The sequence below is a fragment of the Tripterygium wilfordii genome, chromosome 17 (assembly GCF_013401445.1).
Source record: "Tripterygium wilfordii isolate XIE 37 chromosome 17, ASM1340144v1, whole genome shotgun sequence".
Taxonomy (NCBI): Eukaryota; Viridiplantae; Streptophyta; class Magnoliopsida; order Celastrales; family Celastraceae; genus Tripterygium; species Tripterygium wilfordii.
In genome coordinates, this window is record NC_052248.1 from 9,876,000 (window position 1) to 9,888,756 (window position 12,757).

Below are 12,757 nucleotides of genomic sequence, written 5' to 3' on the forward strand. Positions count from 1 at the left end.
CTCTCTTACCGAAGATATTAATTCCAAAAATCATGACAAAAAATTAGGGAAATCAAAAAGCCCCTAAAACCCTCAAAATCGATAAATTTGAATCGGGATTGGAGGGTCTGAAATTGAAATTGTGAAATTATGTGGAATCTTTTAAATCGTGACCATTCATCAGATCTAATGGTTGAGCTTTAACCAAATTAAAAGTTGTATTTTATCAAATTAAAAATCATAAGTCAAACCTAAGGCGCCCTTTTCTCCCAAAACTTTTCCACTCCCTCCTAAATTGGTTCTGAAGCATCGGGGCAATCATGGACGACGAGCGATAACCCACGAACGGTGACCACGAACAACGATGACCCAAGTGAATCTTTGCATGGAAGACCACTCTCAGGTCCTCTTCAAACTGCCTTTCGAACTTTGTGAAACTTAGTTGCAATACTCCTTGTTGATGTAGATAGAGACTGATATATTTCAGTTAAAATATTTTATTTCGATATTTTAGGAGATCAATTGTTTGTAAATCAATTAGTATTATTTTTCTAGGAGTCTAGTATCTTTTTAGGTATTTGTTTCTCGTTAGAAGTGTTTAGGGTTTAACTAGGGTTTTGTTTAGTTTACTATTGAAGGTTGTAACCCTCATTAAGGAATTTCAGTTTTGAGTTGAATAAAAATTAAGAGACGAGTGTCTTTTTCCAATTCTTTGATATTTGCCAGAATCAACAAAGTATTGAAGCCTTAAATCTAGTATTTGTGTGTTGAATCAACAGATTTAAGTAGACTTATTCCTGGTATTCGTGTGTCGAATCAACAGGTCCAAATACGCGTTCTTCCCACCACGTCGCGCTGCATCACTTGTTTGGTATGTTCTAAAACAAAATAGTATATAATGGTCCATTTCTGTGTACTTTATTGTAATATAATGTGTTCTTGAGAGTGGGTCGTCGCTATGCTGCTCGTGATAGTGGTCGCCATAGCCTTCGTCGATGAGAATGGTCACTGATTGTGTTGTGTCCATCGTCATCACCTTTGTTGTAGGCTTCGCTGGTGAGAAGAGAAGAGGAGTTATCTCGATGAAATAGAGAAAAAATTTGGGAGAAAATGATGTTTTATCTGAGCTTTGGGAGAAAAGACATGATTTTAATTTAATAAATGTTGGTTAAAGCTCAACCATTAGATCGATGAATGGTCACAATTTAAAAGATTCCACATAATTTCACAATTCCAATTTCAATTTTTAATTTAACCATTTAGATTTCAATTATTAATTAACTAATTAGTTTTTCGATATCACCTTTATACCTCATCCATACTAGAATCAATAACACTGTCTAATCACCCCTCACATAATTCACACGAAATTGATTAAAATTGAAGAGAACGCACAATTTGTCACAAGGAAAAAACAGATTAAGCACTTCAGTAAATTTACATAATGTGATTCTTGCTATTCCAAACTAAATCAGTATCAAATTCCAGCTGCCCCTTGCAGTCTACAAATTAGTATCCATATTCAAATTAGTATAAAGCATCAACCCCCAATGCCCACGGTGAAACTCATACAAAATTGGGCTATTAGAAGTTTAAAATCACACACATACGATTCACTTACAAACAACAGAAGAACAAATAGCATTAACCTCTGCTGACCCCTCAAGGAACAAACAAAAATTAGTCATGACAAATCAAAAGATAACAAAAACTTGCTCATAATCCAGAAAATACCTAACTATTTTCTGGTTCAATCTCAATTACCTTATGCCTCTCTAAGTCAAATTTAAATCAGAATCGATCTCTAATGAGTAATGTCTTGGCAAAGTTCTATTATGAATAATTTAGGTTGACAGAAGAGAAGAAATCAGAGAAGGAAAGAGAGAAGTTTGTGGCAAATATCAACATGCCTTTCATTGATTTGTTCTACTGCATATATACAACCAAGAGAAATAACTGAATGAACAACCAACTCTATACATTATCTACATTAATAACCAAATAATAAACTGCACAATAACCGAACTATAACTGCACGAAACCACTTCATAACTTGCTCCAGATTTGTTGTTCCAACCCCATGACTCTGACTCTGCATGGACGTGGCACGTATCATTCCCCCACACTTAAGGATCCTTGTCCGCAAGGATGAAATCAGGATAGGACTTAGTGAAACGCCACTCATTCTCCCAAGTTGCGTCCTCCGTTGGGGCCCCAACCCATTTGACCAAGACTTCGGACTTGGGACGATATTGACCCTTGCGAATTACACGGCGATCCAAGATTGCTTCTGGCTGTGGAAGGATGGTGGAGGTATCCAAGACAGGGGGCAAGTGAGGAGAACTAGTAGTGACCGGACCCAAATGTTTCCTCAACAAGCTGACATGAAAAACATTATGAATTTGGGAACCCGGTGGAAGCTCCAACTTATATGCTACTGGACCCATCTTTTCCAGGATTTTGTAGGGTCCGAAGAATCGGGGGCAAAGTTTCATGGATCCTCGAAAAGCCATTGAAGTTTGGCGGTAAGGTTGAAGTTTTAAATAAACATAATCCCCCACAGAAAATGAAACCTCTCTGCGATATTGGTCGGCTTGGCTCTTCATCCGGTCCTGCGCTACCAACAGATTATGACGCAACTCTCGCAAGATGGCATCACGATCAATCAAGTACTCATCCACCACCTGGACATGGGAAGTACCTGGTACATAAGATAGTAAGGTTGGAGGACGAATACCATACACAGCTTCAAAAGGGGTCATTTTAGTTGAAGAATGTTTGGAAATGTTGTAGCTGAATTCGGCCCAAGGAAGCCACTCGATCCATTTTCGTGGCTGGTCTCCAGCCAAGTAGCGAAGATATTGTTCCAATGTACGGTTGACAACCTCAGTTTGACCATCCGACTGGGGATGATAACTGGAACTCATACATAATTGAGTGCCTCGCAACTGGAATAATGTCCGCCAAAAAGTGCTAATGAATACTCGATCCCAGTCACTAACAATGGATGTTGGAAGTCCATATATGTAAACGAACCACTTGGGCGACAAATGCCTTGGCCACAGTGATGGCGGTAAATGGATGTTTTAAGGTGATGAAGTGTGCATATTTGGTTAGACGATCTACTACGACCATGATGACAGTGTGCTCGTTTGAGGATGGTAAGCCTTCAATAAAATCCATGAAAATCTCGGTCCACATTTGGTGAGGTACCAATAACGGCTGAAGCAAACCGGCTGGCCGCATACAATCAATCTTATTCCGCTGGCAAACATCACACTGGTGCAAGAACTCCTTCACCGTCTGGCGTATGTTGGGCCACAAGAAACTTTGCTTGACACGGCCGAGAGTTTGATGATATCCAAAGTGACCTCCAATTGGGGAGGAATGGCAATCCATCAAAATCTTGGAGATCAAAGCAGAGGTGGGACTCAAGTAAACCTTATCTCTCTTAAACCACACGCCATCATGTTTAAGCATCTAGTAACTGACTGAGTTGGACTCTTCTGCTTAAATTCCTCATAAAAAGAGTCTTGCTGGACCTTTTGTTGTAACCGTGACCACCAATCTGCATGTGGCAAAGAAATTGATAAAAAATTGGAATTCTACTACGCGAGATAAGGAATCAACACCTTGGTTCTCCGGGCCTTTTTTATATTCAATTTCGTAGTCATATCCAAGTATCTTTGGCAACCAACGTGTCTGTGTTGGGGTTGTAATCCTCTGCTCCAATAAATACTTCAGGCTTCTTTGATCTGTGTGAACAGTAAAGGGCTTTCCAAGTAAATAAGGACGCCACTTCTTGATCGCCTTGACTATTGCCAGCATCTCCTTCTCATAGGTGGATAAGGACAAGGCCGATCCCTTTAAAGCCTTACTAAAAAATGCGACCGGTTGATTTTGTTGAATGAGGATGGCTCCAATTCCAATTCCGCTAGCATCACACTCAATTACAAACCTTTGAGAAAAATCAGGTAGGCGTAAGACCGGTGGTGAAGGCAGAGCCTCCTTCAGTTGAGTGAATGCCTTCTCTCCCTCAGCATCCCAGTGAAACCCCTCTTTGGATAGTAACTTGGTTAAAGGAGCTGCCATACTACCAAAGTGTCGTACGAACTTGCGGTAATATCCTGCTAGCCCAAGGAAACCCCAAACTCCCTTCACCATTGCTGGCGTAGGCCACCCGAGTACAGCTTGTATTTTTGATGGGTCAACCGACACTCCAACCTACGACGCGTATGGTATGTGGGTGCTCCGCACCAGTAATTGCATGGAAAGAGATTTCAGGTATAGCTTCTTTAGGATGCTCATCCTTTGGATGGTTGGCTTCAGCCTCCTCATGACTGGCTTGGACTGATTCTTCAATCATAAATAGTTGTGGCCGCTCACAATGATGGCCCGGGGTGAACTTCTCATCACAATAGTAACATAGGCCCTTCTCCCGACGCTCCCGCGCCTCTTGATTGGTAATTCGGCGGAAGGTTATAGGTGTAGCGGTTTGGGTTAGGTTGGAACGAAGGTTTGGTGGTGGTCCTAAAACTCCAGCAGCGGGATTTGGTGATACCCGATATGAGGAAGAAATTGGTTGTGGTCGGTTGTTTGATTGGGTCATTCCTCTACTAGCCGAGCTACGCCAATCGCTTCTGCCAAGGTACGAGGTTGTTTAATTTTTACATCGATGCGAATGTCATCCCGTAGCCCTGTGATAAAACAGCCAACAAGGAAACTCTCGGGCAATCCATCAACACGGTGAGAAAGTTTTTCAAAGGCCTCTTGATAAGCTGCCACAGTTGTTACTTGCCTGAGACGTGTCAATGCTTCCGTCGGATCTTCAAACTCCGTTGGTCCAAACCTGAGTAGCACTGCCTTCGTGAGTTCCTCCCAAGTTAATGGCCCTCAAAATTTCGTCATCCATCTATGCCATTGTAAAGGTATTCCTTCAAGGTGAAATGAAGCCAACGGAACACGTTGGTCTTGTGCAATTCCTTTGAAATCAAAATATTGTTCCGCCTTGTAAATCCAGCCAGTCGGATCATCTCCATTGAATTTTGGGAAGTATAGTTTGAGGCTTTGGTTGGTTTGATCATTTTGGTGGAAAGAGCGAGAGGTTTGGGGGTGAGAGGATGCTTCAAGAGCAAATGGATTGATTTCGGAATGGTGGGTATTTGAGGTTCGGGTAGTGCGTAAGGCCTGAAACTTGGTTAGCACTGCTTGGAAGGCAGAATTCACCTAATCAAAGCTCGACTCATGTCTGGCTAGAATTTCATTAACGTCATTGGGGAACTCTGCATTGGATTTGCCATGCGTATCAATGCCGGAACCGGCTCCGATACCAGTTGTTATGAATAATTTAGGTTGACAGAAGAGAAGAAATCAGAGAAGGAAATAGAGAAGTTTGTTGCAAATATCAACATGCCTTTTATTGATTTGTTCTACTGCATATATACAACCAAGAGGAATAACTGAATGAACTGCCAACTCTGTACATTATCTATATTAATAACCAAATAATAAACTGCACAATAACCGAACTATAACTGCACGAAACCACTTCATAACTTGCTACAGATTTGTTATTCCATCCCCATGACTCTGGCTCTGCATGGACGTGGCACGTATCAAGTTCAGACAAATTTGGCCGCTTCAAAGCCAAAATAGAAAGACACACAAAAATGAACAAGTTACAAAAAGACAAGAAACGTTTGATAAGATTTTGACACAAACATCCTATATATATTCAATAGAAATATCCTCTTAACATTCTTCAACTACTGAGAATTTTTTGCTACAACCGCCAAAGAACAAGACCAGAGAGATAAACCAAATCCTAAGACTCTAGACTACTTTAGACAAACAGAAATGACACAGTCTAAGACAAAGACAAAACGACAACGAAAAAATAAATAGCAAAAGTAATAATAAAAATATGAAAATAACGTAAACTTTAACATCCCCCTTGATGTTATTTTCCTTCACGCCAAGTCTGGTACGTAAGTCAACAAACTGGAGCTTAGGAAACCCTTTGGTGAGGCAATCAACAAGTTGATCTTCACTGGGGTAAAAATCCAAAGCAATGATCTTCTGATTAACAGTTTGTCTCAGTACATGAAACTTGATAGCTATATGCTTACTTCGACTATGGAAAACAAGGTTCTTAGACATGGAAATAGAATACTTGCTGTCACAAAGAACACTGATGGGCCCTTTTTTAACTCATCAAGATCATCTTGCACATATCTAAGGCAAGCAGTATGATTTATAGCCAAGGCAGCAACTACATACTCCGCTTCAGCAGTTGATTGAGCAGGAGGTTTTTGTTTCCTTGAAAGCCATGTAAAGGCTCCTAAATTTAAAGTGAAAACATATGCAGCTGTGCTTCTTAAATCATCCAGGGACCCTGGCCAGTCACTATCAGAGTAACCTTGTAACACAGCACCTGATTTATGATAGTAATGAATTCCATAGTTCCTTGTACCTTGCAAGTATCTAAAAATCCTTTTGACACCACTTAGATGATTCTCACAAGGAGCTTGCATAAATTGAGAAAATAAGTTTGTAGCATACTAGATGTCTGGTCTAGTTGAGGATAAATACTATAAGCTTCCTATCATATGATTGTACTCTTTGGGATAAATTTTTGGAGAGTCATCTTCCTTGTGAAATTTTTCATGATGATCAATTGGAGTTGCAATAGCCTTGCAGTCTTGCATCCCAAATTTGGTCAACAAATCTTTGATGTATCTTTTCTGGCAAATAAAAACTTGACCAGGCTGTTCATCAACTTCAATCCCCAAGAAATAGTTCATGAGGCCTAAATCATTCATTTCAAACATGTTCTTCATATTCTTCTTGAAATCAACTATGAGTTCTTCATCATTCCCAGTCAAGACTAAATCATCAACATACAAAGAAACAATTATCTTCTTCCCACTTTTTCCTTCTTTGACATAGAGAGTGGACTCACTTATGCTTTTCTTAAAATCTTGACTAGCAAAATAACCATCTATCTTGCTATACCAAGCCTTTGGAGCTTGCTTGAGCCCATACAAGGCTTTACTTAACTTCAAAACCTTAGACTCTTCACCTTTTTTTATGAACCCAGAAAGTTGTTGAACAAACACTTCTTCTTCTAAGTTCCCATTTAGGAAAGTAGACTTCATATCCAAAATCGTGTAGTTTCCACTTATGTTGGGCTGCCAAAGCAAACAATAACCAGACTGTCTCCATTCGAGCTACTGGAGCAAACTTTTCAGTATAATCCTTCCCATATTGTTGAAAATACCCTTTGGCTACCAGTCTAGCCTTGTACTTTAAAACAGTATTATCAGGCTTTAACTTAGTCTTGAACACCCACTTTACTCTTATGGCTTCTTTATTAGCAGGAAGATCCACTAACTTCCAGTACCATTTTTCTCAATCTGCTCCAATTCTTCATTCATAGTAGCAATCTAGACATTACTACTGAAGGCTTCACTAAGACTTGCTGGTTCTAAAGAGGTAAGTCTACAACTCTCATAGACATCAGATAAGCTCATGTACTTCCTCATTGGAGATTAAGAATCTACATCACTAAGCTATTTTTGCAGTTTGTAAAGGATCCTATACTTCCTCCCTGGAGACTCAGAGTCTTCATCACTAAGATATTCCTGCAAATCAGATTCTTCCATAGCAAGTACATCGTCATCAAACACAGAAGACACTCTGTCACTGGTGCCTTCATCAGTTCCAGGCAGATTATGTAAGTCAACTTCAGATGTGTGAGTGTTTATATCCTACAAATCAGAGTCTTTTAGTCTCCAGATTATAAACTCTATATCAGTTTGATTGTGTTGTATCCCAAAAAAATACTTGTCTCACATTTTTTATCAAGTTTTTTTCTTTTAACATCAGGAATATGTATAAAACACACACTGCCAAAAACCTTAAGATTTTTGCTGAAGGTTTTGTACCTGACCAAGCCTCCAGGGGAGTCATATTTTGAACTACAATGGTTGGGCATCTGTTGAGGAGGAAAACTGTAGTATTAACAGCTTCAGCCCACAACCACTTAAGAAGTTTCTTCCCTGCTAGCAAAGTCCTTGCCATTTCCATGACAGTTCTATTTTTCCATTCAGATACCCCATTTTGATCTGGAGCAAAACCCACAATTAGTTGATGATGGATTCCCTTCATTTTGTGGAAATTTTCAAACTCTCCAAAGGTAAACTCACCTCCTCTATCACTGACCATTTTAATTACTTTGCCATATTGCTTTTCAACAAGTGTTTTGAAGAACTTGAAAACTTTAAAGACTTCAGACTTTTCCTTCAAAAACAAAACTCATGTCATTCTCGAAAAATAATCAATAAATAGTAAGAAATATTTGTTAGCCTCAGAGGTGACAGTACGCATAGGCCCACATACATCAGTGTGAATGAGCTCCAAGACCTCTTTAGCTCTCCAAACAGGCTTGTCATGAAAAGGCCTTCTTTTCTGTTTACCTTCCATGCAGCTACTACACACAAAAGGACTACAATCAACTTTTGGAAGGTCATGTATCCTTTTGATATTCTGAGGACTCAAGTGTCCTTGGTCTTTGGTCTTTACATGTGGTTCCCCCAAACACGAGTAAAACCCCTTTCCATTAATTGTCCCATACTAAGAAGATGAGAATCCAGTTTAGGAACATACATAAAATCGTTGATAAGCTAGATACTTGCCCTTTGCAGCATTCACAGACATAGTACCCTTACCTTCCACCCTTACTACATCTCCATTTCCCAACACAACCTTAGTTATAAAAGTTCTGTCTATATCTTTGAACAATTTTATATCTATTGTCATATGGTTACTAGCTCTTGAATCAATAAACCAAATGTTGGTTTTTGATTCAGTAGTGTTAAAACATGCCAAAAACATGAATTCTTTGTCACTTCCAACAGGTTCTTCAGATCTTGAGTATAATTTGCTTGTTGGTTATCTTTGGTTTTTTCCATGCACTCATTGAGAGTATGCCCATACTTCCCACAACCCTTACATTGTGGCTTCCCCTTATTCCAGCAATGATCTTCAACATATCCTTCTCTTTTACAAAATCGACACTGAGGTTTAGTTTTACTCCAGCAAGAGTCTTCCATATGTCCTTCCCTCTTACAAAAATTGCTTTGAGGTCTAGATCATGATGGCTTATTCCAACCAGGTGATCCACCAGAATAATTTTTCTACACTTCTTGATTCATTCTCATCTGATAGGCACTTTCAGCAGCATCAACACTCAATCCCTCTATCTTCACACGAGTTTCATGTGCTTCCAAAGATCCAATCAAATCACTAACAGTGATGTTGTCAATATCTATGGTTTCTTCAATAGTAGTGACTATATTGTTATATTTAGGAGTCAGACTTATTAATATCTTTTCTATAACCCTTCTATCAGGCATGTCCTCACCACATATGCGCAACGATTTACTACATCCATAATTCTCGTGTAATAATCCTTGATAAGCTCCCCATCCTTCATCAAAAGATTCATGAGTTCTCTACAGAGACTATGAAGTTTGACAACACATACCTTTGAATGCCCTTGATATTCAGTACTTAGAATATCCAAGGCTTGCTTGACACAGGAAGCATTTGAAATTCTTGGAAAAATAACCTCAGCCGCAGTTGTTTGAATTACCAAGAGGGCAATATTATCCTTCTCAATATCCTTTTTAATCTTTGAATCATCGGTGACACCTTTTGAAGATCCATCTTTTTCAGAGGATGATTCCGCAGCAGTGATGTCCTTCTCAGTCAAGCATACAAGGCATCCCACTTCAATAAATTCTCAAAGACCCTTCGATTAAAAGTAATTTCATAGAATAGTGGACCAATAGTCCTAATTCTCACTAGAAAAGATGGGTAGAATACTGGTAGAAGGATTGCTGGATTCGCCATTGAAAAATTTGTCATTGACAAAACAAAGCTCAAATAGAGATCACAACAACACAGATAACTTTATATCTAAGCTCCAATACCATGATAAGATTTTGGCACGAACATCTGATATATATTCGATAGAGATATCCAGAGAGATAAACCAAACCCTAAGACACTGGACTACTTAAGACAAATAGAAATGACACAGTCTAAAACAAAGACAAAACGACAATGTAAAAATAAACAACAAAAGTAATAATAAAAATAGGAAAATAACATAAACTTTAACAACGTTTCCATTCTCAGTTGTAACTGACATCATGCACCCTTGATTTTAGTGGATGTGGCTTCGGTGACTTGAAATTTAAAGGATGGACCAAGACTTGATCTTGAGGCTGGAAATAAACTAAGAAAGAAGGGAGATTTTGATGATCTTGAGGTTGGAAAGGATAAGGAAGATGAAGGAAATCGATTTTGATGTCACCGGCGATGAAGTGTACGAATGAAAGAGACAAAGTTCAGTTACTTTTTGGAAAGAAATTGGCACAATATAACTTATTATGGCCATACGATCAAAACGCATGGCATAATATAAAACCAATAGATTTGAATTTGGGATTGAAATGATCCCCATTTGAACCATTTTACCAGTATTTCACTTTTCAACACCAATCCATCCTCAGCATTTTCATTAATTTTCATAAATACCCTTAGTTTTCCCCTAGGGTTTCTGATCCAGATCACCCTCGTAAAATACCCTCGGATTGCAGAGGTGAAAGAAAGATCATCACTCTCACCATCGATCGCAGCAATGAAGCACTACAAGAATCGTGTAATGGTCAATGATTTGTATGAAGTTGACGTGGGTTTTTGCTGAATTGAAATGGGTAGTCGTGCATGATCCAAATCAAGCCATAGAAAGAGAGAGAGGCCTCAAAACAAATACGATGTCCTTTTTATAGAAGATAACTCTACATCTTAACATGATTATCTCTTGTAGACTTATCTACTCACAAATTAGTTTACTTCTTCTCATGTATATCTATAACAGATTGTAGTCCCATCTTGGGTTTTATTTTTATCATTTAGAGTGTATAAATCAATATAAAAGATCAATGAGAAATTAAGCCTTTTATACGAAATTCTTGTGTTGTTTTATGGTATTGGAGCTTCACCTCTCACGAGCAAATTAACAAGTTTCCTTATGGCAACCGACAACTCTAGCACCTCAACACCACCCAATGTCCTCACCACATCGGCCACTCTTACCACAACCAACTCACAAATTGCCATCACCAATACTCATCTTCCTCTTAAACTCACTCAAACAAACTACCTTACTAATTGGATATGATCTCATTGGCTTCATTGATGGCTCAAATCCCTATCCCACAGAAACCACCAATGCTTCCAACCTTTGGATGCGTTAGGTCCAACTTCTTTTTCATGTTATTCGCATCTCAGTCTCTGACCCTATAGTAATGTTTATTGCCTCCACAAAATCATCCAAAGCAGCTTGGGAAAAACTCAAGAATCTCTATGCCAACAAATTTCGTTCTCGTATTATGAGTCTTAAAGAACGATTGATAAGACCTCATAATGGTCAATCTATTGCCGATTATCTACACCACTTCAAGGCTATCTCTGATGAGTTGACCCTAATTGAAGCACCTCTATATGATGATGATCTTGTGATTCACATCCTCAATGGTGTTGAAGATGATTTCATAGAGCTTACCGCTGGTGTTCATGCTAGAGAGGCACCGATCTCCTTCGAAGATCTTCATGACAAGCTTTTTGAGTTTGATGCCTATCTTCATCGTCATGAAACCAAAGTTGATCCTCCTGTTCTATCAGCCAATGCAACCAATCGTGCCAACACTACTCACTCTTTCGCTAACCGTGGAGGTAATCAAGGTCGTGGTTTTAGACCCTCTAATGCCTCAAATCCTACAGTCTCAGCACCTAGTTTCAATCAAAACTGTCGCAACAACAACACCCATGACCTAGGATATCGAGGCTTCTACTAATTGTGCGGTATCCAAGGTCATTCTGTCAAACGATGTTTGCAAATTAATCGGTTTGCACAATCTGCGCCCATGGCCAACTTTACCACCACTGGACACACTTCTCATCAATCGTGGCTTGTTGATACTGCAGTCACAAATCATGTTACCTTAGATCTACAAAATCTCTCTCTTTCATCACCATATGATGGCGGTGACAATATTATCATTGGTGATGGCTCAGGTTTAAGTATCACTCACTCTGATTGTACTATTATTCCCACACCCTCTAAATATTTTACTTTATCAAATATCCTTTGTGTTCCTTCTATGCAAAAAAAATCTTATTTTCGTTTCGTAATTTTTCAAAACTAATCAAACATTCACTGAATTTTTCCTTTTTTTTTGTTGTGAAAGATTTGTGCACGAGAGAGACTCTAGTTCAAGGCCTGAATAACAATGATGTGTATGAATGGCCCAAGTCGCCTCCCATCTCTGCCATGGTTAGTGTCAAAGCTCCTTTGTAAAATGGGCACAAAAGACTATGCCATCCGTTCTCTCGCATTCTTCAACAAGTAGTCAACCAGTTCTCCCTCCTAGTATCTTCCATTTCGAATGAGTCCAACTTATGTCAGTCATGTTCTTGTTCAAAGAATCATAGATTACCATTTAGTGAGTCCTCTGTTAAGAGTCGTTGTACACTTGATTTGATTTACATCGATGTATGGGGCCCTTCTCCTCTCAAATCTATTGATAATTTTCAATATTATCTTATTTTTGTTGACCATTTTACAAAATATATGTGGTTGTATCCTCTTCAAAAAAAATATTATGTCTCCATTATATTTCATGTCTTTAAAGACAAAAATTGTCAC

General features: G+C 38.8%; 1 protein-coding gene across 1 annotated transcript; it reads left to right on the plus strand.

Moving 5' to 3' along the window:
• The first annotated feature begins 10,895 nt into the window (after positions 1-10,895).
• Positions 10,896-12,583, plus strand: LOC119982273. The gene is made up of 2 exons (XM_038825571.1): positions 10,896-12,126; positions 12,300-12,583. Exon 1 carries the CDS (start codon positions 11,358-11,360, stop codon positions 11,904-11,906), a length of 549 nt encoding a protein of 182 aa, XP_038681499.1. The 5' UTR covers positions 10,896-11,357; the 3' UTR covers positions 11,907-12,126; positions 12,300-12,583.
• Positions 12,584-12,757: the final 174 nt, after the last annotated feature.

Bases quoted from the DNA above. Each gene is read 5' to 3' on its own strand.
- LOC119982273 (XM_038825571.1), top strand. From the start codon at position 11,358: ATGTTTATTGCCTCCACAAAATCATCCAAAGCAGCTTGGGAAAAACTC.